The 25902-nt window shown below is 32.7% G+C and overlaps 2 protein-coding genes and 1 pseudogene across 2 annotated transcripts in view; all 3 read left to right on the top strand.

Moving 5' to 3' along the window:
• The window catches only part of LOC125831174 (ethanolamine-phosphate cytidylyltransferase-like), a 912135-nt gene that overhangs the window by 828266 nt on the left and 57967 nt on the right, over positions 1-25902 (top strand). The gene's annotated exons all lie outside the window — the stretch shown is intronic.
• Positions 184-6102, top strand: LOC125831518 (pentatricopeptide repeat-containing protein At3g49740-like; annotated as a pseudogene).
• On the top strand, positions 20491-24585 carry LOC125831185 (probable xyloglucan endotransglucosylase/hydrolase protein 23). Its single transcript, XM_049510373.1, has 3 exons — positions 20491-20767; positions 21050-21243; positions 23961-24585. The coding sequence occupies exons 1-3, from the start codon at positions 20504-20506 to the stop codon at positions 24349-24351; spliced, it is 849 nt and encodes a 282-aa protein (XP_049366330.1). The 5' UTR covers positions 20491-20503; the 3' UTR covers positions 24352-24585.

Below are 25902 nucleotides of genomic sequence, written 5' to 3'. Positions count from 1 at the left end.
AAAAAAAAAAAATAGAAGTTCAACACACCAGAATCTCCTTCAATTGTAATTTCCCACTATAAGCTTCAATATCAACTTTCCTTAAAAGGTATTTGCATCATTTGTGTTACGAAAAGTTATTCATTTTATATTGTGGGATGCTTTTGCTGGTGTTGATTTTCGAAAGTTGAGGATTCAGTCCAGATGGTATTGGCTTTTCACTTCTTTCTTGAGTTTCACAGTGGGCTTTCACGGTGGTTGAGGTTTGATTTTAATGGAAATTTTAGATAAAGAAGATGACTTAAGAAAATGGGTTTCTTTGAGGTGGGTCAGTAGGAAATGGGTGGGTTTCAAAGGAATTGGGTAATTAGAATTGGGGATGAGTTATTTGATTTTTAAGCTGACATGTGTCATTTTGTTAAAATTAGGGGTATATATGTACCAAAGTATAACGGGAGAGGTATATATGACCCGAAAGTATAACGAAAGGTATATATAAACTATTTCCAATAGTACAGGGGTATATTTGACCCTTTTCCTATTTATAATTCATATCATTACTTTTTAAAACCATTTATATCTTCATATAATAATTAGGCGAAATGGTCTCGTAGACCCTTATACTTCTACGCGTTTGTATTTTGGACCCTTCTACTCAACCATTTATCAACTGGATCCTTAGATTCAATCAAAAGAAGATTTTTAAACCTTTTTACCATGTGTATAGTTCACTCTCCCTTAAATAGATTATATGTCAAATTCATGTCATATAAATTAATAACATGTCATATTAATCTTCATTAATTTTTTTTTTAAATAACCAATATTATTAAATAAAAGGTACTAATATAATAAAATTTTAATTTTATCTCAAACTAAAATTTGGGAGTCCACCGTACATCTTCCTCCATTCCCATGGTGAAATGGCCAAATTTCACCGGAGAAAGTCGTCGCTGCCGCCGCCACTCCTCTTGCCAGCGAAATCACATATTCTCTCCTTCACTTGTCTCCATCTCCGACAGACCCTCACCATTTTCCTTTCTTTCTTCTCCAACTCCACAAATCCAGTAACCCGCTGCTGCACCATCAACTCCGGTCGGCAAACCTCCTCGCCACCTCCCGTTTTGTAGAAAAAGGAGTCAGCGCCACCTCTCTCTCGCTCTCACTCCACTCCGAATCAGTGAACTCCGGTAAACATCGTCACTCTCTCTTTCATCGGTGAAACAATAGACTAAAGGATGTGTTAATGCCAATTTTGAGATCTGAATTAGATGAAATAGAGGTTGGGCAGGGATGATAATGGTTGCAAAAGGGTTGAGTGGGTGAAGAAAAATGTTTTTTATTTTATTTTATTTTATTTTATTCTTGAATGATTTTAAATTTTTTTTTAACTGAAATATGACATTCACTTGCCTTTAACACATGAGTAGATACACTCTTTCGCCAACTGAACTGTCTTAATGCCACATCAGCATGATCAATGGTCAGAGTGAGAGGTTTAATATATTGTATTTTATTGAGTTTAAGGGTTCCCTTGGTAAAATATTAAATAGAAGGGTTCATAATACAAATGCGTACAAGTATAATGGTCCACCAGACCCTTTTGCCTAATAATTATTCATACTATCATAGAATTTATTATTATTTCAAATCAATTTCTACTTCTTCTTTTTTAGGCGAAATGGTCTGATGGACTCTTATACTTGTATGAGTTTGTATTGTGGGTCCTTTTACTTAACCCTTTGTCAACTGAACCCCTAAATCCATTGAAACTTGGTATTTTGAATCCCTTTTTCATAAGGTCAATGGTGCGTGTAATACAACCACTACACCTCAAATTCCACGTCATTTTTAATTGCCACATAGGAAATAAAGTGAAAAAATTTAATTAAACTCCCTAAGTTTTATTTGAGAAATCATTTTCTCTTTCTTCCAATTTTTTTCTCAATTTCTCTCCTTTCTCTTCTCTCATTCCAACGCTCTCACAAGTAAAATGCAGCATCAGTAAGACATTTGTCGCCTCCACAGTGTGGTGGTGGAGCTATCACTCAAAGATGAAGACTACGTTCTTGAGATGAGGGATATGTTCTTGTCATGTGAAGATTTACAGAAATTGGAATGATTGATATTGTTCGGCTTTGGCGATGTTGAGTAGGTTGGAGGATACACTATTACTTGTTGAAGAGTAAGATCGATAAGTTCATTCATTTTTTGTGGAACAATAGGAGGAATTTGTATTTGTGAAGACCCTTTCGTAAAGTGATAAAGAATAAATTTGCATAAGAAATGATGAGCTCTTTGAAGAAGATGGAAGACAACACGCAGCAACCAAAATGAAATGGGGAAAAAAAATGACAGAAAGATTTGAAAAGTAGAAAAGCAAAAAAAAAAAAGCTTCTTTTTGTTCAACAATGGTGAATGCATAAATGGAGAAGAAGATGACTCTTGATTAGGTCAAAAATTGTCATTTCTTGTTTTTTTCGAAGGCCTCACGCGCGTAAAATATGTGTATCACACGCACTTTAGATAAAAATGCCACATAAGATGACAGGTCAAAAAAGGGGGTTCAAAATACCAAGTTTCAATAGGTTTAAGGGTTCAGTTGACAAAGAGTTAAGTAAAAGGGCCCAGAATACAAACTCATACAAGTATAAGAGTACATCAGACCATTTCACCTCTTTTTTATATTCACCACATTCATTATTTTTTTTATCAAATATATTTACGAATCAATTGACCAACACATAGCTTAAGGTAACAATATTGATTCGTTTTTTAAATCATACGAACGAGAAATGCAAGTTCACATCATTAACCAAAAATTATTGAGAAATTTTGATTAAAAATTAAAAGTGAGAGGGGTACTTCTGCTATTTCCAAGAAAAATGATTATATGACTGTGGTGCTAAAATTTTCTTTTTAAGATGGCAAAAGTATTGATTACCCCCTTGAACTTGAAGCTTTTTATTCGGTGTACACCTAAACTATATTCCGTTTTAATTACCCCGAACTTGTTTATTCCTCCATCGCGTACACCTTTATTGTCCACCTTGCGTGGAAATTGACAACACACTCTACTAGTCGCTTGTGGAAGTGATTTTTTGCCACATCATAAAGCTACAACGGTAAAAAAAAAACGTAAAATCTCCATTTTTCTTTAATATTTGGCATATTTTAAACGAAAAATAGGGTAAAATGTAAATGAAAAGTAAAGGAAACAAAGATTAACACTTATTTGGTAAGAATTTCAGACAAATTTGAAATTTAATCAACCAACTTCACGTCTAGAAAAACCCAAATCCAAAAGGATTTCCGCGAAATCAGCCCTTATTCAAAAATAACTTTTAAACAATGAAGTTTAAATTTAAGAAAAACTATCCAATGAATAAATGACATGTAGCATTTTACCTAATTATTTTAACTATTTTAAAATCTATTTTACAGCACCCTATCCCCTCCCCTGCAACCCCACATCCTCCCCTGCAACCCATCTTCTTCAAGATACTTTTGCAGAAACAACCCCAGTCCCCACCGATTTTTTTTAATCCAAAATTAATTTGTTTTATTCCCAACAATAAAAGTCTTGTGCTGACATTTAATCTGAGTTCTCCAATACTAAATATTAATTTCTTGAAGATTTCGGGTTTAGTCCGGAAGTTTTAGTGAAAAGCTTAGTCCGAAAGTTTTAGGTGAGAAGCCTAGGTCAGAAGGTTTGATATTTATTTTTTGCCATATTAATTTATTTAGGCGACTATTATTTATCCAAGTGGAAATCCACATCACCACTTTTGCCGCGCGTGTAGTCCCAATAGGAGCAGGTGGATAAAAAAGGTGTACGTGATGGAGGAATAAACAAGTTCGGAAATAATTAAAATAGAATATAATTTAGGTGTACACCGAATAAAAAACTTCAAATTCTGAGGTAATGAATACTTTTGCCAAGATAATAATCAACTTAGCCTAATATCATGCCCAATTCTAACACCCAATTTTCCCCACCTCTTTCGGCCATTACCCAAGTCATTACACCCTTTCAACCACTCTCACTGCCTGTGCCAACATCGTAAACACTAGCTTCGGCAATCAGCTCCACGCCTTCGCCATTAAAACAGACCTTAAACAATTCCCACATGTATCAAATTCTCTCCTTTCATCTACGCCAAATCTAAAGATTTGGGTTCAGTTAAAAGGGTCTTTAAAGAAAATGAAACCCCAGATGTTTATTCTTGGACTACCTGCCTGTACTAAGTTGGGGGAAGTTGGGTATGCTTGTAAGGTGTTTGATGAAATGCCGCAGAGGAATTTGGCTGTTTGGAATACAATGATTACTGGTGTGCTGAAAGTGGGTATCACGGGATTGCTTTGAATTTGTTTCAAAGAATGCATTTTTTGGGTGTTAGATATGATAATTATGCTTTTGCCAGTGTTTTAAGTTTGTGTGATATGGAGCTATTGGATTTCGGAAGACAAGTGCATTTGATGGTCATCAAGATGGGTTTTTTGGTAAGAGCTTCAGTGATTAATGCTTTGGTTACCATGTATTTTAACTGTAAGAATGATTTTGATGCTTTTGGAGTATTTGAAGAAGCTGTGGATGAAGTGCTTGATCATGATCGCTGGTTTAGTCAGTGTGAAAAGAGCTGAGAAGGCATTAATAATGTTCGAGGATATGCGTAAGCTTTCTTGGAGACCTACCGAGCTCACTTTTGTGAGCATAATGAGTTCATGTTCATGTATTAGAATTGCTTCTCAACTGCATGCTCAAGTTGCTAGAATAGGTTTAGAAAACTATACGTCTATCGCTAATGCAACAATAACCATGTATGCTAGTTGCGGGGACTTGAATGCAGCCTTTATAGCTTTTGAAAGACTGAAGGTGAAGGATAAGGTGTCGTGGAATGCCATGATTACGAGCTATGCGCAAAATTGTTTGGACAGCAGCAATTTTCGCATACATTCAGCTGCAGAAGGAATGGTTAGAGCCAGACGAGTTTACGATAGGAAGCATACTCGCAAGCTCAGAGTCTCTAGGAATTGTTGAAATAATTTTGGGTGTTGTTTTAAAGAAAGCCCTTATCTTGAAGACTGAAGTATCTAATGCACTGCTCTCTGCCTTCTGTAAGCATGGTGAAATGAAGCAAGCTTATCAAGTTTTTCATGACATGTTCCCTAGAAACATGATCTCTTGGAATACATTGAATTCTGGTTGTCATCTCAACGGACTACCCATGGGGTGCTTGCACCTCTTCTCTGAGATTGTTAGTGAAAACGTTTGATGCCTAACCCTTTTACTCTTAGCATCATTTTGAGTGTTTGTGCCAGCATTTCCGCTCTACAACAAGGGAAGGAGATTCACACTTACATACTCAAATCTGGATTCATCTCAGAAATATCTTTAGGGAATGCCCTCATCACATTGTATGCAAAATGTGGATTGTTGCATTGGTCTCTAAAGGTGTTCCAGATAATGACACAAAAAGACATAGTTTCTTGGAATTCAATTATTACCGCATATGCACAACATGGGAAAGGAAAGGAAGCTGTACATTGCTTTGAGATGATGCAAGAATTAGGTGGGGTCAAACCAGATAACACGACCTTTAATGCAGTTCTATCAGCTTGCAGCCATTCAGGCTTAATCGATAAAGGCATTGAAGTTTTTACCTCCATGGTTCATACCTACGGTATAGAACCTACAGCAGACCACTTCTCTTGCATTGTTGATCTTCTAGGCCGGGCTGGATATCTTGATGAGGCAGAAAAACTGGTAAAAGATAGGCATGTTGATGTAGATTCCACTGTTTGGTGGACATTATTCAGTTCATCAACTGCTTATGGCAATGTTAGACTAGGCAGAATTGCTGCGGGATTTCTTCTTGAAACTGAGAAGAATAACCCCACGGTTTATGTGCTTTTATCCAATATTTATGCTAGTGCGGAGAACTGGCAGGACTCTGCTAATGTGAGGAAACTGATGGCTAAAAATGTGGAGTGTTAAAGCAACCAGGAAGCAGTTGGATAGGGTCCTAACACTCATTTCGTTAATGCTGGATGTCTTGACATGATTGATTTCGAAGTTCAACCTTACTTATCACATGGAAATTGTTCATGGTGGAGGAAAGGTACTATTGTCTTAAAGATTTAGACTAGCAATGAAAATGGAATATTTTGAGTGTACCTTTGACAGCACTGTTTTAATGTTTTGATTAATGTGACAAACTTATGGGTAAAACCAGTATAATAGAGAATGTTGACTATCAGGTGATTAATGGTGAGACCGTCCTAATAAACTAGTGCTATTACTACTATTGGTATATGTTTTTTATTTTTTTTATTTTTATCAACCAGCTGAACAAAAACGCATTGCACCTGTCATGGTCCAATAATAAAGGAAAGGTTGTGCTTATAATACTAGCTCTTTGGATTTTGTTTATTAGCATCTGATTTTTCCTTCTAGCACTCTGAAATGACTTACACGTGCATTTATCGGGAGATTTTTCCCATAGCTATTTGCCTTTTAGGCTGTTAAAATGAATTCTTCTTCTGAAATAGATTTCCGGCTTTGCATCTGAGAACATACCGACTGCTTAAACTAATGTTATCAGCTATTCAACTTGTACAGGACATCACAGGAGGCTACGGTGTTGATGTAGCTGTTGAAGCTTTGTGGAGACCACAAACATTCTTGCAATGTGTGCAAAGCGTTCGCAATGGAGGCAAAGCTGTGATGATTGGACTTACACTATCTGGGGCTAAGGGGGGAGGTGGATATAAACCACCTAGTGCGACAACAGGTGTGTGCTTTTGTGTGCAGGTCTTTTATTGTTTGTCCCAATTCCGATCTGCTAACACTTACGACCCATTCCCTCTTTTTGATATGTCATAAATTGTTTTGCATTCAATGAAATATGCACATACTTCTTTTTTATAAGGTGAAGTTTTATTAAAGAAGTACCAAGCTGGTACATGAGATATATCAGAAGCAGACAATGCCTACAGAAATAAACATGCAGTTAGATGTGATTCTTTTTTGTTTTCGAAAAAAGCATTTTTCCTCTCTCTCCAGATGGTCCAGAATATGCATATTGCTTCTGATTCCTTGCTATCTTTTACCCTTGCCAGCTGACTAGTAGGCTTCTTATATCTGAAGGCATAACCTAAGTAACCCCACACTGGTTCAGGAACAGCTCCCAGCATTGCTTAGCAATTATACAGTGAATGAACAGATGATTAATAGATTCCAATCCATTTTCACATAAATAGCACCTGTTACTGAAAGTGAAGCCTCTCCTTTGTAGATTACTTGGGTTAAGCAAGATTCTCTGATGACAATAGTTACCCTTATCTCAAAAAAAAGATTCTCTGATGACAATCCACCCAAAATACACCACCATGATAGGTGCTTTGGTACTCCATAACATTTCCATGGCCAATTTTCTTCATAATTATCAGCCTGTTTGTGGGAGAATATCGTAGCAGCTTTTGACAGAATATTGCTTGCCGTCCAAAATATGCAGTCCTCTTTATGTTCTTCTACCATTGATCCAATAATTGCAGTGATTGCCCTACTTCCAATTCCCAATCATTAAAATCTCTCCTAAAATTCAGCTGCTAGACATTTAAAGATATTTAAGGGGTAAATATGGCTGACCTAGGCCTAGTCTGTGGTCTGTTAGTAAAATCCATACTGATATATACTAGTAAAGTTTTTAACTCACTAAAATATCTTCATTTTTTGGGTATTTATTCTTCCAGTGGAACATGAAAATCCATATTATGTTTAGGTAAGGGCATACTATTAAGTATTTTTCTCAGAACTATTGTGTTTTCTTGTTAGAGTTTAAGCAGCTCTTTCTCACTGCTGATATTGTGATGCTAGATAAAAGTGATTGTCTCTTATGGAGCCAGAGCAAGACAAGATCTCCTAAGCTGATTAAACTTGCCAAAAGCAGCATATTCAATCTAACTGCTGCTGTTCAAGGACCTGCAAATATGAAGAGGCTCCACAGGCATACAAAGATCTTAATCAGGTAACCATTGCTGGATAGGCTGTTGTTGAGATAGTGTAAGTTTGATATCTACAACAAGCTCATCACTCATTTGACATTCATGTAAACTTCAGTTTCTGGTGAACTAATGCTAGCAAACGTTACTGTAGGTGTTAAATGAAGCAAAATGTAAATATGTGTCAAAAGAAATAAAGCTAATTTTGAGACAGGGGTTTCCCAAGACATTGTTCTCAGAAATCCTGCCAGTGTAATGTGATTTAATCTCCAAGTTGATTATGCTTCATGGTGATTAGTATACATATCTGTACGATTAAACATGTTAAGAGACACCTTTTTCCTCCTTACGAACACCCTCACTGGACGCTTCAGATAACTTTGAGAAGTGGTAGAGAAGTGCAGCTATATCTTGAATGAGAAGCATAGAAACTGAAAAACCTTCCTCCAGAATGCTGTTGATAACATCAATAATTCTTTTTCTCTGAAAGGTAATAGGGAAAAAAAATGACAGTGGAGGCCTTTGAATTATTTTCTACGCATCAATTCTAGCACCAAGTGCAAAATACATATCTATTTGGAAAAATGCTAAACATTCATAGCTACTATAACTAACGAACAAAATCATGTTAAGAGACTACTATTGGTACTTGCTCTGGTAGAAACCAGTGTTACAGACATTGTTAATAGCCTGTACTTCAATTAGCTTTGGAAGCCTATTCCTATATGCGTTTTCAGACAATCTGGTTTACTTTGAAGGAAAAAAGAGACATATTTCTAGAATTACGAATACATGTTTGCAATTTTTATATTTTTGGTGTAATTGTAGTAGATTAGATAACGTGAATCAATATATGATCTTTCTATTATAAAGGTTAGGCAATATATGATCTTCCTGAGTTTGTTAGGATGGATTACTTGATTGTCTGATGTTTTGTGTTAGTTGTTGAATCATGTACCGATATCCCTTTTACACCCATGATTCACTCACCATGGACGCGCTAGCTTTTACAATCTTGGGAATAATGTAAGTATATACACTTAATAGCACAAGAGCTAACTTGTCTTTCCTTGGAGCGAAGTTAATGTAAGTATATACACTTAATAGCACAAGAGCTAACTTGTCTTTCCTTGGAGCGAAGTTATGGACAAAATATGTGCTCCCAAAGACATGAGGTGGAAGAGAGAACAAAGGTGATTTGAGTAAACAAAAAAGAGTGAGGTAATGACGACTGGTCTTTATGTGTTCTATTGCCTCAAGATTTGTGCATACATTTAGTGATCTATGTTGATGATATGCTCATCATATATAATGATGAAAAGAAAAGTACCAACTTGAAGAATAACCATTTTCAGACCAAGAACCTAGATGTATTGATATACTTCTTAGGCATTGAAGTTTTGATGAATCCAGATAAAGTTTGTTTCATGAAGAAAGTATGTTCTTATATTCCCGAGGAGACATGAATGAAGAATTGTAGGCCTATTAATACTCCGATGGATCCGAAAAGGGAGCCTAACTCTGATTGTGGAAGATGTAGAAAGTTAAAGTAAGTCATTGTGACTCGACCTAACATCGGTTTCCAAGTGTTGTGAGTCAGTAATTGAATTCTCCTTATGAGTCAATGGAATACAGTTTATTCATATTCTTTAATATAGAAAATCTACTCCAGAGAAAAAATTACTTTACGAACATCAAGGACATCAGCAGATTGTTGAATACACATGCAGATTGGACAGGGTCACCCTACCTTTGGGTACAAGGTTCTAGTTAATAGGAAGTTTAGTGTCTTCACAAAGCAAGAATCAAAATACAGTTGCAAGACCATCTGCACAAGTGAAGTGAAGTTTGGAGAGAATAGTCAAATGTAACTTATGTGTGATAATTAGGTGCACTTGACAATGCACCTCTCTTATCAAGTATTAAATACCAAGGGAAGATGGGTTTTATTGTGCCTCTCTTACTATTTCTAAAATAGATCATACCTACATTGATAGCTCCATGGACACGGTTGAGGCTATAGAAGCCCTAGGAAGACCATCAAGGTCGCAAGATAAGGAGTTACAAGCTAAGGTCGTTGGGCTTCAATGGGAAATCAAGAAGATGCTTATCATGGAAGAAAATCCCAAGAACGAGTCCAGGAATTGTGGAGAAGAATGGAGTAGGTGCTACACATATTTTATGGTTCAAGTCCACGCCTAAATGGAAGAAGATTGGGCCACACAATGCCCAACAAAGGAGCCCAAAAAGCTGAATGGTTAAAGTCAAAGTTTCCTAGTATAAAAACCTTTATTTTAAAGTTTCCTAGTTTAAAGTTTTCCTAGTTTACAGTTTCCTAGTTTAAAGTTTCCATAAAGGTAGGATTTAAATCCCATTCTATTTGGGATAGGTTTTCCCTATATATAGGGGTTTGATTTTATTATTTGGACAGGCAACATTATTATTAATTGAGAGTTTTCTTCTTTACACCTTTATGTGTGGCTACTTGAAATTTATCTTACAACCTTATAAGAACGATTCTTAAGAGGTGAGATTAATTCTTTAACTTGATATCTTTGGTTCTTATTCGTAAATTAACATATCATACCTACAGTTCCAACATGTAAGGATAAAGGTGGAATAAGAGGTATCTTTCTTTAAATAAAAGGTTCCATTAAATTATAAATCCCAAACATGTAACACTTCTAAGTAAACATGACATTTCTAAGCCAATATAATACTTTCCAAGTAAACAATTTCTTTTCAACTTTCCAAGTAAACATAAAACATAGTCAAGCTGTGATGGCCAATTTGTGTAATTTTCCTTTCCAAGATTTTCTGTATAAACAATTACTTAAATTTCATGTTTTAGTAAAACTTATAAATGTGTTGCTGAATAATGTGTCACAGCACCTGATATACCTAAGATGTTAACTTCAAGTAAGCATGTAACATTTACAAGATGTGTAGCAATTTGAAGATCTTATGCAACTTAGTTAAGTAAAATATTCACATATACGAAGTAGTAACCTTGATCAGGCTAGATTTTTTTTTTGATGACGTGTCCGAGCCAGCTTTCGCAGACCTCGACTAATTCAACAGGATACTTGTCACCTCCTAGTATCAACAGGTACCAGGCCTAGTGTTTTTTTAAAATCTGTTAGGATTTGGACCTGAGACCTCATGGTTCTAAACCCACTTCATTGGCCACTAGGCCACACCTTGGGTGCAATGTAAGTATCTTTGATCAGACTTGACACTCCTGTCTTGCCTTTAGGTGTCGAGGCACATTCAAATACACACACACCCACACACACACACACACACACATATATTGTATAAATACATAACGAGTAGCAACACTTGTCATCAAGAGTTCAGTTGGAATGCTGGTAAAGGCGTTAAATCTTATCATTGAGGGTCAAGGTTTTGAATCCTCCAACCTAACTATTACCTTTTGATTTTTGGCGTATGTCACTGGTTGTCTGGTGTGCAGTTATATGTTATGTAGTAAAACAATTGTGCACCTCATATGCTGATTTTCATTGATCAACCTGTTTCCCTCGCTAAGGTTTTAATCCTTCTCCTTTAGCAAGTGTTGCATTTCTTGCAGTTAACAAGGATTGGTTTTGCCAATTCCTAGAGTTTGGCTGTGCAGAGCTAGAGCACCAAAACATGCAATATAGAAAGAGGAGATCATATATATTCTCATCACTATTAATTTGATTATTATTCAGGAATTTGCTGTTAGCGCCTCACATGTTAGTGAAGCCGGTGAACTTTGATAAAATAGAAGCATACTTGGAAAGACATTTTAACGTAAATTGCATCAACCCTATGTATGAATATGATTACTCAATTGGGATGATGTTAACAATATTGTGCAGTATAGTTCAGCAAAAGTTCAATTACTCTTCTAATATCATGTGCTTTAATGTTTTTAATGATTGATGCATAGTGGCTGACTGATGAGACTGTTCTTAGTGATTATGAAGTTCTTCAGTGAGCCAGCGTGGTGAAATTGCATGCTTTTTATCCTAGTGGTAGAGTGGGTTGCCAAGAAAGTGTTTCTCATGCAGGATCCACGGTTTAAACTTCTGATCTTTTTTGTGGCTAGTTGAATTTTGTATTGATTTTATTTTTTGTAAACATTCTGCCTATTAATAGGTTCAGATGAGGTCAAATCTTAATGTGTTAAAAAGATGTGCATTATGTTCTCAAAAAAAATAAAAAGCGAGAAAAAGAAGTGAGATTAATAGAAAAGAGTTGTCCCTTTTCTGCTGCATTGTATTATTCATTTGTAGCGAAGCTACATGTTTCATATATTTTCCAGAATTCAAAATTTCCATGCTTATATGTTTGATAATTTATGAAATGATGTAATCCAGAGCCAAACTCATAGCTTTGAAGATTGAGGTGAACTAGCTAAGCATGAAAAGAGTAAGGAAGGAGACAATCTCAATTATTAATGGTTTCGTCTGTTTTACTTACTTCTAGCCTCTAGGTATTTCCCATTTCTACTTCTACTTCTATGAATGGATGTTGTACAAAATGGATTGCTCATGTGGTTATGCTATTTCCCCTATTGAATTTTTATGGTTTTCCAGCTAAAATTTAACTAGTTAAGTTCTCACAGCAGATACCATGGAGTGATATGTACCTTGGAGGTTAATCTCAAATGCACTTTGCACCCTAATGAGCTGTTGTTTGCTACACCCTTCTTTGGAGGATTGCTGTATTGAGTGGCCCACATATGTAGAAGACAATGGATCAACTACCTTTCACCATTTATATCATGAGATAATTTTCCTCCTTTTCTGATCATAATGCCAATTATCAACTTTTTTTTCCCTGGACACAAGTAATGTTACATTTTAGTCTATTGTCACTTGACCTGTAGGGCGTACAAACACTCACCACATCAGATTGAGTTGTGCATCAGTTTCCTTCTGTGTCCTGTGCTATTTGACGCATGTGTGTGTTATATCCTAACCATGTTCTTGCCTGAATGAATATAAACTTTATGATTGCTCTTATTGCCTTCAGGTCTTGATCTTTCGACTCCTTCCTAAAAACAACATACCAGTGTAATCCCACAAAATGGGGTCTAGACTCCTGTCGTAAAAAGTTATAGTTAAACCAAGTGAAACATAACTAATTACTGTTGTATTTTTGCCATAAATAATTTAATTCTTCCTCCTTAACTAAAGAGGAGTAACTAATAGTGTAACTGATTCTTATTCATTTCTTTTTTAAATGTCGACACCGCTTATTAAAAATTATGTGTATGTGATCGGTTGCCTGGGGTGCAATCTATATGTTATGTAGCAAAATAATTGTGCACCTCATATGCTGATTTTCATTTATCAACTTGCTGCCCTCACTTCAGGTTCTAGTCCTTCTCCTTTAGCAAGTGTTCCATTTCTGTCAGTTCACAGCAGATCCATGAAGGTGTGTTTACCTTGCTTGAGTTGACAAGAATTGTTTTTGCAATTCCTTCTAGTGTATGGCTGTGCAGAGCTAGCACACTAAACATGCAATATAAGAAAGAGGAGATACATATTAATTTGATTATCATTCAGAAATTTGTTATTAGTGAAACTGGTGAACTTTATTATAGAAAATTGAATCTTGATTAACGTGTGTTTTACATTACTATCCAGTTTGTTCAAGTGGGTTGTGTGATAGGTGGAAAACTTTGGATTTTCATCTCTCAAAAGGAGGTTTGTGTGATTCTTCAATGTGGAGAAGTCAGATATTGTTGTCTTGTGGTGAGCTGAAGAATGTAAAAGAGTTGCACTCAATTCCAACAGAGTTTCCACTAGATTTGGGTGTCAAGTTGTGCTAAGCTTAGGACAACTGAGCATATATATGTGTCTTTTAACTTGGCCCCAAGCCCTCAATTGTTATTTATGTGCTCCAACTTTGTCACACAAGTAGGTACGTAAACTTGTATAAAGTTGAACATGTAGACACTTACAAGACAATCTGCATCTTACATGTATTATGTTGCATAGGATGTGTGTCTATTTGTTCAACTTTATACAAGTTTACATACCTACTTGTACACACACAAAGTCGGAGGTATGAATGTCAACTAAGGTCAGGTTTATGTATTATACATTTAATAATTGGTTCTATGATCAAATTTCTAACTTTTAAGACGTAAATCTTTAGTTTGTATTGGATACTCTTACTACTACTCTGGAAACAAGCAACTTTTATCTTGTGTTTGGAATAAAACACTTGGAACGTGTATATATTATAGGTTCCTATGGTCCAAATCAGATTTGTGTCACACCAGTAATAGTTTTACCTTAATAGATCATTACAAGTACTATGAATCAGATGGAAGCCAAATACTTATCCAAAGTCCAAATATGCGATTCTAATCTTCCATTTATTGGTCGCTATTATAGTTAAATTGATTTTCCAAAAAATAATGCCTACTTGCACGATAGCAACACTTCCTTTTCTATTACTACTCTCTTCGTTTTAATTCTTTTAGTTTCTTACTTTTCATTTTAACTTGTTTTAGAACGAGTGTTTCTTTCTTTATTTAAGACATTCTATATATATAATAAGTTTAAGACCATATGATTTAATTTTTTATTTATTTCTTAAACTTTGTGTTCGATTAACTAAGACACTTAAATTAAGAGAACGGGAGTATTTGATTGTACATCTTTGACATGTAAGTCCCATCATTTAAAGGGTGTATGAAATGGAACTCACAGTTACAAGTCAAAAATCTTAAAATCCCTATTTTACAAAATTCAAATCACCTAGAAATTAGATCGTAATAATAGACTGACACTGCTTGTACGAATTAAAATGCAATTGCCATGAATGCTTTAGTACTCCAACGAAAGAGGTCCCTACAATCTTGAAAATGTCATTGCTATACTGCCTTTTTTTTTTTTCTTCCCAAGTTTGTCTTAATTATCAGTGAAGACCAAGAGAGAATGAAAGCCTATGTTATCTTTCACAAAAAATGACAAAAAAAAATGTTGTAATGAAATGATATAAAATATTTTCTTAGTGAAATTGTTTGAGCCTCTCCCAATTCTTTGAGCTTTCTTGCTATTGCAATATGCCTTCTCAAGTTGTGAGTTAATATTATATTGCACACAAATAAGAGGATTTTATATGGAGTTGTCTTTGTTAGGAAACACTTTACCTTTTAATGTGAGACTTTTAGACGCGAATTTAAATTCAGTCGGATTTCAACATAAAATCAAATAAGAGGATTTCGCTGTAAATTTTTAAGACTTGAGGAATATTCTGGTAATTGTCAAGTACATAAAGAGTGTAAAAGTGAAATTATCCAATGAAAATGTTGTTCTCCGTTTCAATTCGTTTGGCCTACTTTGACTTGACGTGAGTTTAAGAAAATAAAGAAGATTTTTGAATCTTATAGTCTAAAATTAAAGATATGTTAAATGTACCGAAATGTCTTTTAATCTAGTGACCTTAAATATGTCACGTGAAAAGTTAAAAATTTAAAAGTTGCTGAAAATAAAAAGAAAGTAGGTCAAACAAATAGAAACGAATTGAGTAAAAGGAAGTTTTTTCCCTTGTGGCTGCCAAGAGAAAGCCAATCATTACCAACATGATTGTGGTGGAGTAATAAATACTCTTTCATCTTTAACTAGAGGTTTTAATTTCGGGTTCGAGTTTCCTTGAGTACAGAATCACCTTTGTTAGGAAGCGATCAATTTACCCCATTATGAAACTTTACTACACTAATTCAAATTTGATTAAGCTCCAATGCGAGTACCTTACGCCAAATGGGAAACAAACAAAAAAGCCAATCATTAGATCAAAGTTCATCTTTTCTCATTTCCCTAACATCCTGCCAAACGCATTGAGTAAATTTATAGGTCACCCAAGTATTAACTTCATATATATCACAAAAATTGTTTTCTTTTTGTTACGTAAAAATAATATTTTATTATATTCATATCAACTTGAAAATTATATTTCTTTTTGTTTCTTCATTACATAAAAAATCACTTTGACTTGAAAATGCACAATTGTTTTCACCCCTCTTTAGACGCTCTTACATTTTTTAATTTCTGGATAATTTAAATTTACAATCTTAAAATTGAAAGTAGACGATGTTTTTATTATCCTAATATTTTTAGCAAAAGACATAAAATGTTGCACAGAGTGGGGAAAATTAATCTAGTTTCTCTTTTATTTGGGATATTGCATGGTTGTTGTTTCCAGCTGGATACAAAAAAGAAGAATAATGGGCTAAAAATAGACCCCGTTCAAATAAGTCTCTTTTTTTTACTAGAAAAGATTTTAATATTTATTATATAGAGTATATAAAAAAAAACCGAAGGTACTTAAAAATCAATCATATTAACATTTCAATCATAGGTGGTAACTTCGGCGAGTTGGGACGCGGAAGCTAAGTGAAATTTCTAAACTTGAAATCCTATCCTTCTTTACTATTCACTATCTAAGGAGCAAATTTGAAGTCGGTTCTCAAGGCCCGTAAGCTCGGGGATTGAATACCCCTATGTTTCAAGTGACTAGCTTGACTAGTGATGCGTTCACTCACTTGCACGCTTCCTTCTAAGCACGAAATTCTTAGTTCGTCCGCTATCACACTGGCCAGTGTACTCTTATCGCTAACCTGAGAGAGGCTATACTCTAAAAGAAGGAATTACAGTGAATTACATACACTTTTACAACATTAAATTAGATTAATTTACGAATTATGATTCAACTTTTTTAATCACGACATTAAAGTCCTTAAACTATGTTTTGTAATAGAAATATGACTCAATTTGGGATAAGTATTACAGAAATCAATAAAAAAATTCTATAACAAAAAAATCATTCAACTTTGTCTTAATATCACATGAACTCGCTAAAGAATGTTTGTTTCGTAACGAAAAATTCATTCAAACTTTATCTAATTATCAGATAAAATGTCTTTTTTATTGTTTGGTACTGACTTTCTTTGATATTTAGACATAATGAAATGACTTTTTTATTTATTTCAAAATATAGTGTAGTAACTTTAGTAATACTCACATAAATGATTTTTTGTTGCAATAATAATTAGGTAATTTTAGGGCAGTAAAATCAAAAGTGGGTGACATCCATCCATGATATTAACGCCACTAATTATATAGATAGAGCATATAGAGAATTCCCATGGGATGAATGATATCCGAGAAAAACTCAATTACTAGAAGAAAACGCAAAGGTTTCACTGTGTCACTTAAGTTATATAGAAGATCTTGAGCCCAAGAGTTAAGAATAACAAGTTTTTCCTTAGCATTATATTATCGATATTAAATTTAAAAATTAAAATATAAATATCGATCCAATAAATCACCTAACTATATATCGTTCTTTTCTCAAAGAATAACAAGACAACTCTTCTCTAAGATTGTTGAAATGGTCCAATCTTGGTACTCCAACCTTGTGTAGAAAAAGTTGGTGTCCAAGCTTAGCATATATTCTTGGTAATAAAAAGTTTATGAGTTTTTTGAAAATAAATAAGTTTAAAATGAAAAAAGAAAAGTGAAAACAAGTTTTTGGGTGTTTTCCAAATCCCAAATACAACTTCATAACTAATAAAGCGTAATATTTTTTCTTCCGTGGACAGAGTTACCTGATATTTGTTACTGGTGAAAAGTGACAGATATCTCATAAAATAAATCAAAATGCACGAAGTTGATCCGAACACCACGATTAAAAAAAAGTTAAATGATTTTCCGGCCAACTAACTTTCAAAAGACAATTGGTAGAGTGCTTTGAATACTACCTACGAATTTGTTGTATTGTAGTAACAATCAATTAAATTGAACCTCCGGTTGGTGTGAGATCACCTTTTGTACAAAGGCAGAGTTAGAATTTAATTTTTATAAGTTCAGATAAATTTTAGAATTACAACTTCAATTATTCTTGATTGAGTTCTAAATTTAATATTTGTAGTAGTATTTAATGACTTTCTTAACCTAAATACATTATTTAAACAAAAATTATTGAATTCAATGAGCTTGTATATGATCACTTCTAGCTCTACCCTTACCTTTGTGGTCGACAGAGGCGGAGTTATGTGGGGGTTCATGGGTTCGGACGAACCAGTAGCTTTTCTGTATATCCTATATTTGTACTAGAAAATTAATTAAATATATGTATATTTAATTTGTGAACCCCTAAAAAAATTAATTGATGGTTCTAAAAAGAAATTAGAACTCCAAACTCTTAATCTTGGCTCCACCTCTGATGGTCGAATATATTATATTAACCCAATATAATAACGAATTAAAGGGGGGGGGGGGGAATAAGGATAATATCATGATAAAAATATCTTAGATTTTATTTATTCTTCTAGAAAATAAAAATAAACATGAACGCTCTTTTTTTTTTCTTCCTAAAATAATAAAATATATCTTGAGTTGATGCATATGGAATCTTCCAATGAGTTCAAATTAACAAAAGAATGGTAGACATCATACAGCTGTGGAAGTGGAAGTGGAAGGTGGCCAAACATCTAATTCTACACACATCATCCCCAAAGGAAAAATACTAAACAAACTAATATAATTATCGTTATATTATTATATTTAGTGATAATGATAAATATAAGTATTTATAATCAAATATTCTATATAAATATGGTTAGACTTTAGTAACTTTGAATATAATGACATTAATTTAATTGTCATCAATTTTTTATTTTTTATTTTAACCAATTGTCATCAAATATTCTTATAACGATAAATAGTATCATAAAAAAATATATATATTATTACTAAATGTCTCTTTTGTCGTAGCAGGATACTTTCAACATCGTAGAAATATTAGCTGTCAAATGGTACCTTTTCTTTGTTTCTCCAAATCCAAGTCAACTTAATTAATATCTACCTAATTCTCAAGTCTGCATTTTTTTCCTAAGTACATCAACCCTCCAAACCTTTTTTTTCTTTTTAATATACATAAGGATACAAGTTAATTCGTTCGTATTATATTCCTTTTATTTTAATTTTCTGTCTTAATTTGATTTAGTAGAGAGGAGATTTTTGAATTTTATGGTTTTATATGTAATTATGTATCAAATGTCCTTTGAATCTCGTGGCATAGAATGTTAAGCGTAAATATAGAAAGTGACATTCTTTTTTAAAGAATAAAAAATAAGATAAACAAAAACAAAAAAATAATTTAATTATGTCATCACGAAAAAGATTTCCTATATTTGGAGAAGAAAATAGTCAAATAGAGGATTGAGTTAGAGATGTCCTAAATGTTAGAGTCTCGTTAAAGTTAATTGTAATTGTTTTTTTTAATTTCCCATCCGAAGTTTGATATCCGTAATGTTGTATATATACTCCCCGTCCACTTTTAATTGTCATATTACTCTTTTCGAAAGTCAATTTAACTAATTCTCAAAGTGAAATTAGATTACATTAATTTGATATTTTAAACAAAAAATATATGAAAAGTACTATAAATTACAATTTTTCGCATATTAATATGATAAAAAAATACATCGTAAAATGTTAGTCAAAATTCTTATCATTTGACTCTAACAAAAAAACCATGACAATTAAAATTGAACGGAGAGAATATCATAATGATGATTAAAGATAATGATGACACGCGATCCAATTAATCAACTTGATTTTTGGTTGTTGTTTTTTTCACTTATGCATGCATGTAGATAAGTTATGAATACGTTGGCACTATATTCCAAGATTTCAACTTTAATCCTTGAATTATTACTAATAGCTTCAATTAATTAAACATTATAATTCGTTGTGGAAATAATAAATTATGAACATTCATGTTGCTAGCTCGTAAAGGTCTTTCGTGGAATGCTTATCATCATCATCATATATAGAGAGAGAAATTGGGAATATAATAATTGGGATGAGAAATAATAAAATATGATTTGTTAAGTACTTCTAGTTATTTCAATTTGTTTATCTGAATTTATTTTTTGTTTCATTTAAAAAATATATAATTCTATTTTCTTGATAATTTTTTTATTTCAATTTTATGAGTCTTTTTTCACCTCTTAAATTATGCGTTCCACCAAATAGTGCCAAATAAATTGGAATGAAAAAAATATTTGATTACTCTTTCTTAAAGTTATCCTATCAAGTATCATATATGCTTGCTATAAGGAGTTAAATACATGTACAAAAAAATATACTAAAGAGTAACATAGTAATGTATGATTTCTTAATGAAACACTACTTAGGCTACTAGAAAACAAGAAATTGACAATGTACAAAATTTTGTAGCTTGCTAAATAATAATGCCATGCTAATTTCATATAGTTATGAATTCGTGATGGATTATCGATAAATTTGTAGCTTATTTTATTTTTCTAGTAGTGTTATAGTATTGATCTCTAGTTGTAGGGGCCAAAATGAGACATATACAAAAGAAAACTCACCAACCCCCACACAAACTAGTCCCCACACCTCATATATATCTCAAGGTCCTCCATCTATAATTCTATATAAAGCCTAATTGTGTTCATGCAATATTCAAAAACACCTACACCATGAAGACTACTTTCTTATTTTTCTTGATTCTGAGTTTCTTGTTCTTGGTGGTGGCTTTGGCTGGAAATTTCAACCAAGATTTTGATATTACATGGGGTGATGGCCGCGCTAAAATACTCGAAAATGGACAACTTATGACCCTTTCCCTCGATAAAGCCTCTGGCTCTGGTTTTCGATCCAAAAATCAGTATTTGTTTGGAAAGATCGATTTGAAAATCAAACTTGTGCCTGGTAACTCTGCTGGTACTGTTACAACATATTATGTAAGTCATTTTTTTTCATCGTTACTACATGTTATATTATGATTTTGTGAGTATACACATCGTCACCCTCAGGTCATTAATTCTATAGACCAAAAAATATTTTTTGGTATGCCTTCTAAAATATGACACTCATAATCTTAAACAGCGATGACCTGATAATATGAAATTCTTTATGGTGTATATAGCTAAGTTTTATATTAATTGAATGAATGGTGATGATTTGATTAGATGTTAATATATTTTATAAGTTGATTTTTAATTGGTATGGATTACAAAATGCAGCTATCTTCAATAGGATCAAGTCATGATGAGATTGACTTTGAGTTTCTTGGGAATTTGAGTGGTGACCCATATATTCTTCATACAAATGTATTCACACAAGGAAAGGGAGATAGAGAGCAGCAATTTTATCTTTGGTTTGACCCCACTAAGGACTTTCATACATATTCTATTCTTTGGAATCCTCAAAGCATCATGTAAGTAGTTCCTATTGTCTGTCTCAAATTTATATGATATTATTTGATTTAATATAAAATTAAAGAAAAGTTTTTTTTAAAATTTTTTTTATCTAAATAAATTTTAAATATTGATATGACTATAAATCATTTCATTGAGGATAAAAAAGAATTTTAAAGTCAAGTTATTGCTAATTATAAAAATATAACATATTTTTAACGAACTAAAAAGAAAAAATATGTCATATAGACCGAAGCAAGACAATTATTATATTTCACTTACGTGCATTTTATTAACTTCTATTTTGGACATTTACTTAGTATTGATATTTTCTTACCTACCTTTCTTATATTGATAAACTTCATTATTAGTTAGTGTAGTACTAATAATATTGGAAGGTTTCACGTAATTTATAGTGGTGATTAATTAGTTTTATTTTTCCACCTAAGATTTACCTTTCTTGATTATTCAAAAACAACTCTACTGTAACTAATTTTGATTAAAGTTTTTGGATTTAGTGCTTATTCACAATAATTTGAATCAAAAATTGAAATTTAAGGGATTGCTGGATATACTACTATCAATTAATGGAGAAAGAAAAATAGAGTAAAAAATTAAAGCAATAAAGCAAAATGATTGAGAAATGAGAGAATATAGAGTTAATATCTCAGATGGTCACTCAACTATCTACTTTTCTCTCAGAAAGTCACTTAACTTTGTATTTTAACTCAAAAGTCACTCAACTATCCACTATTCTCTCAGAAAGTCACCCAACTTTGAATTTTAACTCAAAAGTCACTCAACTATCAATTGTTCTCTCAGAAAGTCACTCAACCTATTTAATTGATATTTAAATTAAAATTTGCTGATATATTTTTTTAATTTAAAATCCAAAATTTTAAAAATAATAAAAAATACTAGTTAAACCATTTAGTGACCCGTCTCACTTGATCACCCAACCCGTTAAAAAAATAATATTGACCCATTTTATTTTACCCATTCTCCTACCTTATTCCCTCTCTTCTCAGACTCTTTCTCCTTTTCTCCTTTGCGTTTTTTTTTCTTCTGGTTCTCCATTGCTGCCTCTTCTTCCTCTTTATCTATAAAGTTTGATAAAAATCCTACAGATGTTATATACAAAATTATAATGTAATAATTAGTTCCTATAGGTTTTAATTATGACCCATTTCTCCTTTAATTCTTCAATTTCAAGTTCTATATTATGTAGGAAACTAAAGAAATCTGATTTAAAAAAATCAAATTAAAAGAATATGATAATCAGATTTTTATCTGTGCTTTGGCCATGTTCAATTCTTAACTTGTAATAATTTGCTTTTTGGTTGGAAGAATCATATGAACTAGAATCTCCATAGAGCCTTAAGTAATTAAACTTGCTTTTACATGTTTCTCTTCAGACCACATTCACCTCTTTTTAGTGTTGTGAGAATTATTTGCCGAGGAAGATGTAATCAAAGGGACTCCTTAGTTTCCGAACAAATATTCGTATATCGAAACAATACTCTAAAATACAAATCGAAATAAATTTGTGCCAATCCGAATCCATGCATTAGATTCCTTTAGTTTCATATACTAGAAATTGAGATACCTAATTAAAGCTCAACTAAAAGAAGAAGAAAAGGCAGCAATGGAGAACCAGCAAAAAAAAAAGGAGGAGAAATAGTCAGAGAAGAGAGTGGAATAAGGTAGGAGAATGGGTAAAATAAAATGGATCCATATTATATTTTTAACGGGTCGAGTCTAGTGAGGCGGGTCACTAAATGTTTTAAATGATTTTTTTTAAAAATAAATAAATTGGATTCTAAATTAAAAAAATTATATTAAGAAATTTTAATTAAAATATCAATTAAATAGGTTGAGTGACTTTCTAAGAAAACAATTGACAGTTTGAGTGACTTTTGAGTTAAAATTCAAAGTTGAGTGACTTTCTGAGAGAAGAGTGGATAGTTGAGTGACTTTCTGAGAGAAAAGTAAATAGTTGAATGACCATCTGAGATATTAATTACTTGAGAATATACTATGTAATTATACCCCGTGTTTTCAAACGCATTTTCGAGGGGAGAGTATAAAAAAAAGTTTCTACACAAAAATGAAAGGTGTAGATCCATAGGCATAAGATCCATAAAGCTACCATTTGTATGTCAATTTTTTTTATTGTTTTAAAAGTTTTTGCTATAAAATTAAAAATACATCAGATATAGGCTTATATATTTATGAGACTTACGCTTCATATTTCTATTCTTATGCCTCTCTCAGTGCTGCGTAAAACACCTCCCCGCCTCGTCGTTTGAAACACTGGTTATAAGTACTTTTCTGCATAAAATACTTCCACCGTTCCGCCTTTTGAAACACTGGTTATAATAAGTACCTTTTCGCATAAAACAACTCCCCCCCCCCCCCCCAAACTTTTGAAATACTAATTATAAGTACTTTTCTATATAAAACACCTCCCCCCGCCCCACCTTTTGAAACACCGGTTATAATAAGTTGCCTTTTGAAATGCTGGTTATAGTAAGTACCTTTTTGTATAAAATACCTCCCCGCCCCTGTCTTTTGAAACACTGATTATAAGTACTTTTCTACGTAAAACATCCCCTTCGCCCCCGTCTTTTTAAATACTGATTATAAGTACTTTTCTCGAACTTAATTAATTTGTCCTTACATGTTGATTACTAATTACTAATCTTTTCCCCCATTTTATTAAACAAAAAAAAATCAGATTTTCAGTAGATGGGACACCAATTAGGCAATTCAAGAATATGGAAGCAAGTGGTATCCCCTATCCAAAGTCACAACCAATGTGGATATACTCAAGTTTATGGAATGCAGATGATTGGGCTACAAGAGGTGGACTTGTCAAAACTGATTGGACTAAAGCCCCATTTATTGCTTCATATACAAATTTCAATGCACAAGCTTGTGTATGGTCTTCAACTTCAACTTCTTCTTCTTGCAATTCCACTACACAAAATTCTTGGCTAAGTGAAAACTTGGACATAACAGGCCAATCAAGGATTAAATGGGTGCAAAATAATTACATGATTTATAATTATTGTAATGATATTAAACGTTTTCCTCAAGGGTTTCCTCGTGAGTGTTCTCTCAATTAGTGCAAGTAAATTAAGTTAATTATTGCATTATAATTAAAATATGTAGTACTTTGTAATATTCCTCCTTAGGATTAGTAGAATTGTTTGTTTTGATTTGAGGAATAAGATGGAGAAATTCCATTTGTACCTGTTGTAACTATTTGTTAATTTTAATATTATAAGGGGTCGTTTGGTTACTGGATAAGGGTTGAGTTATTCAGGTATAAAATGTTGCATATGTTTTACCATGTTTAATAGCATTTTTATGTCAAGGTATAAAATTCAACACACATAATACTATGTATGATTAGAAAATTTGAAAACCACATAACCAATTTATGTATAAGTTATAAGTCAATCTATGTATTATTTTATGCGGGGTAGAAGATGAAATAAATTATATCTGAATAAATAATACATGAATAAAAATATAAATTGACAACTTTACCCTTCCCTCTCAATCAAATATAAGGACTTAAAATGTCCCTCAACTATTTGAATTGGTAAAAAAACTACCCTCCATCCACCTTTGGGTCCCAAAAGCCCTTGTCGTTAACCTTTTGGCTCAAAAATATCCTTATGTCTAACGGATCATACTTAGTAGGTGGATGGATGGAAATATTGTACTAAATCTAATGGTTTAAGGGCATTTTACACCCTTTTTTCGTTAAAATAATTAGAAATTACTTAATATGTACGCTCACATGATTGACTTGATTTTGAATTTCATAGTAAATTAAAAATAAATTTAAAAAAATAGGCATCTACTCTCTACACTCCCCCCACCCCGGCCCTTCACTTTCTATCTCTTCCAAAAAAAATTTCTATTTGGACGTTGTCAACCAATTTTAATTTTTTTTTTCAATTTATGACAAACAAGAGAGAAAAAAGGAGGAAAATAATGATGCATTCATATAGAATAATTAGTTCAATAAAAGATGACTTAATTAAGCAAATATGTACGAATATTACATGTTTCTTTTTTATGTACCCAAAATTCAAAATAAAAGAATAAAATAATCATTTCTCTTATCACCACCCTCATTCCACCATAATAATAATAATACAAATTAAAAGAATATAGACATGTGAGTTCATTTCAAATTTGAGTCTCGGATACCCTAATTAAGAATAAGAGATTAAAAAGGGAATAAAAGAGAAAATGAACAAGACATTTGGATAATTATATAAAATTTTATATTAATGAAAATAATATTTTTTTAGATGGACAATTAGTCGGGGTAAGTATGTATTTTAGTTGGATCCTCATTTATGAGTTGGGTTACGTTATAATAAATTGGGGGTTGATTTAAAATAGACCAATAGGAAGATATCATGAAATCAATTATATTTTCAAGTATATAGGATCAAAATATAAATCATAAGTGGTTTTATAAAAAAATAAAATTTTAAAAATATCATTTTTATTATTTATTTGAGAAGGGTTTAAATTTGGACCAATCACATTAAGCAATATAATAAATAAATATCTAATAATTTTACTTTAAGGGGGCTATTAGAAATAAGGGATATGAGCCAAAGGATTAACATCGAGGGTATTTTTGAGCCAAA

Source organism: Solanum verrucosum, unplaced genomic scaffold (assembly GCF_900185275.1).
Source record: "Solanum verrucosum unplaced genomic scaffold, falcon-dt-bn FXZP01000049.1, whole genome shotgun sequence".
Classification (NCBI taxonomy): Eukaryota; Viridiplantae; Streptophyta; class Magnoliopsida; order Solanales; family Solanaceae; genus Solanum; species Solanum verrucosum.
This window is presented reverse-complemented; position numbering and strand designations above follow the sequence as displayed.

Bases quoted from the DNA above. Each gene is read 5' to 3' on its own strand.
- LOC125831185 (XM_049510373.1), top strand. From the start codon at position 20,504: ATGAAGACTACTTTCTTATTTTTCTTGATTCTGAGTTTCTTGTTCTTG. The intron at 20,768-21,049 runs GTAAGTCATTTT...TACAAAATGCAG, and splicing joins GTACTGTTACAACATATTAT to CTATCTTCAATAGGATCAAG. The intron at 21,244-23,960 runs GTAAGTAGTTCC...AAAAAAAATCAG, and splicing joins TGGAATCCTCAAAGCATCAT to ATTTTCAGTAGATGGGACAC.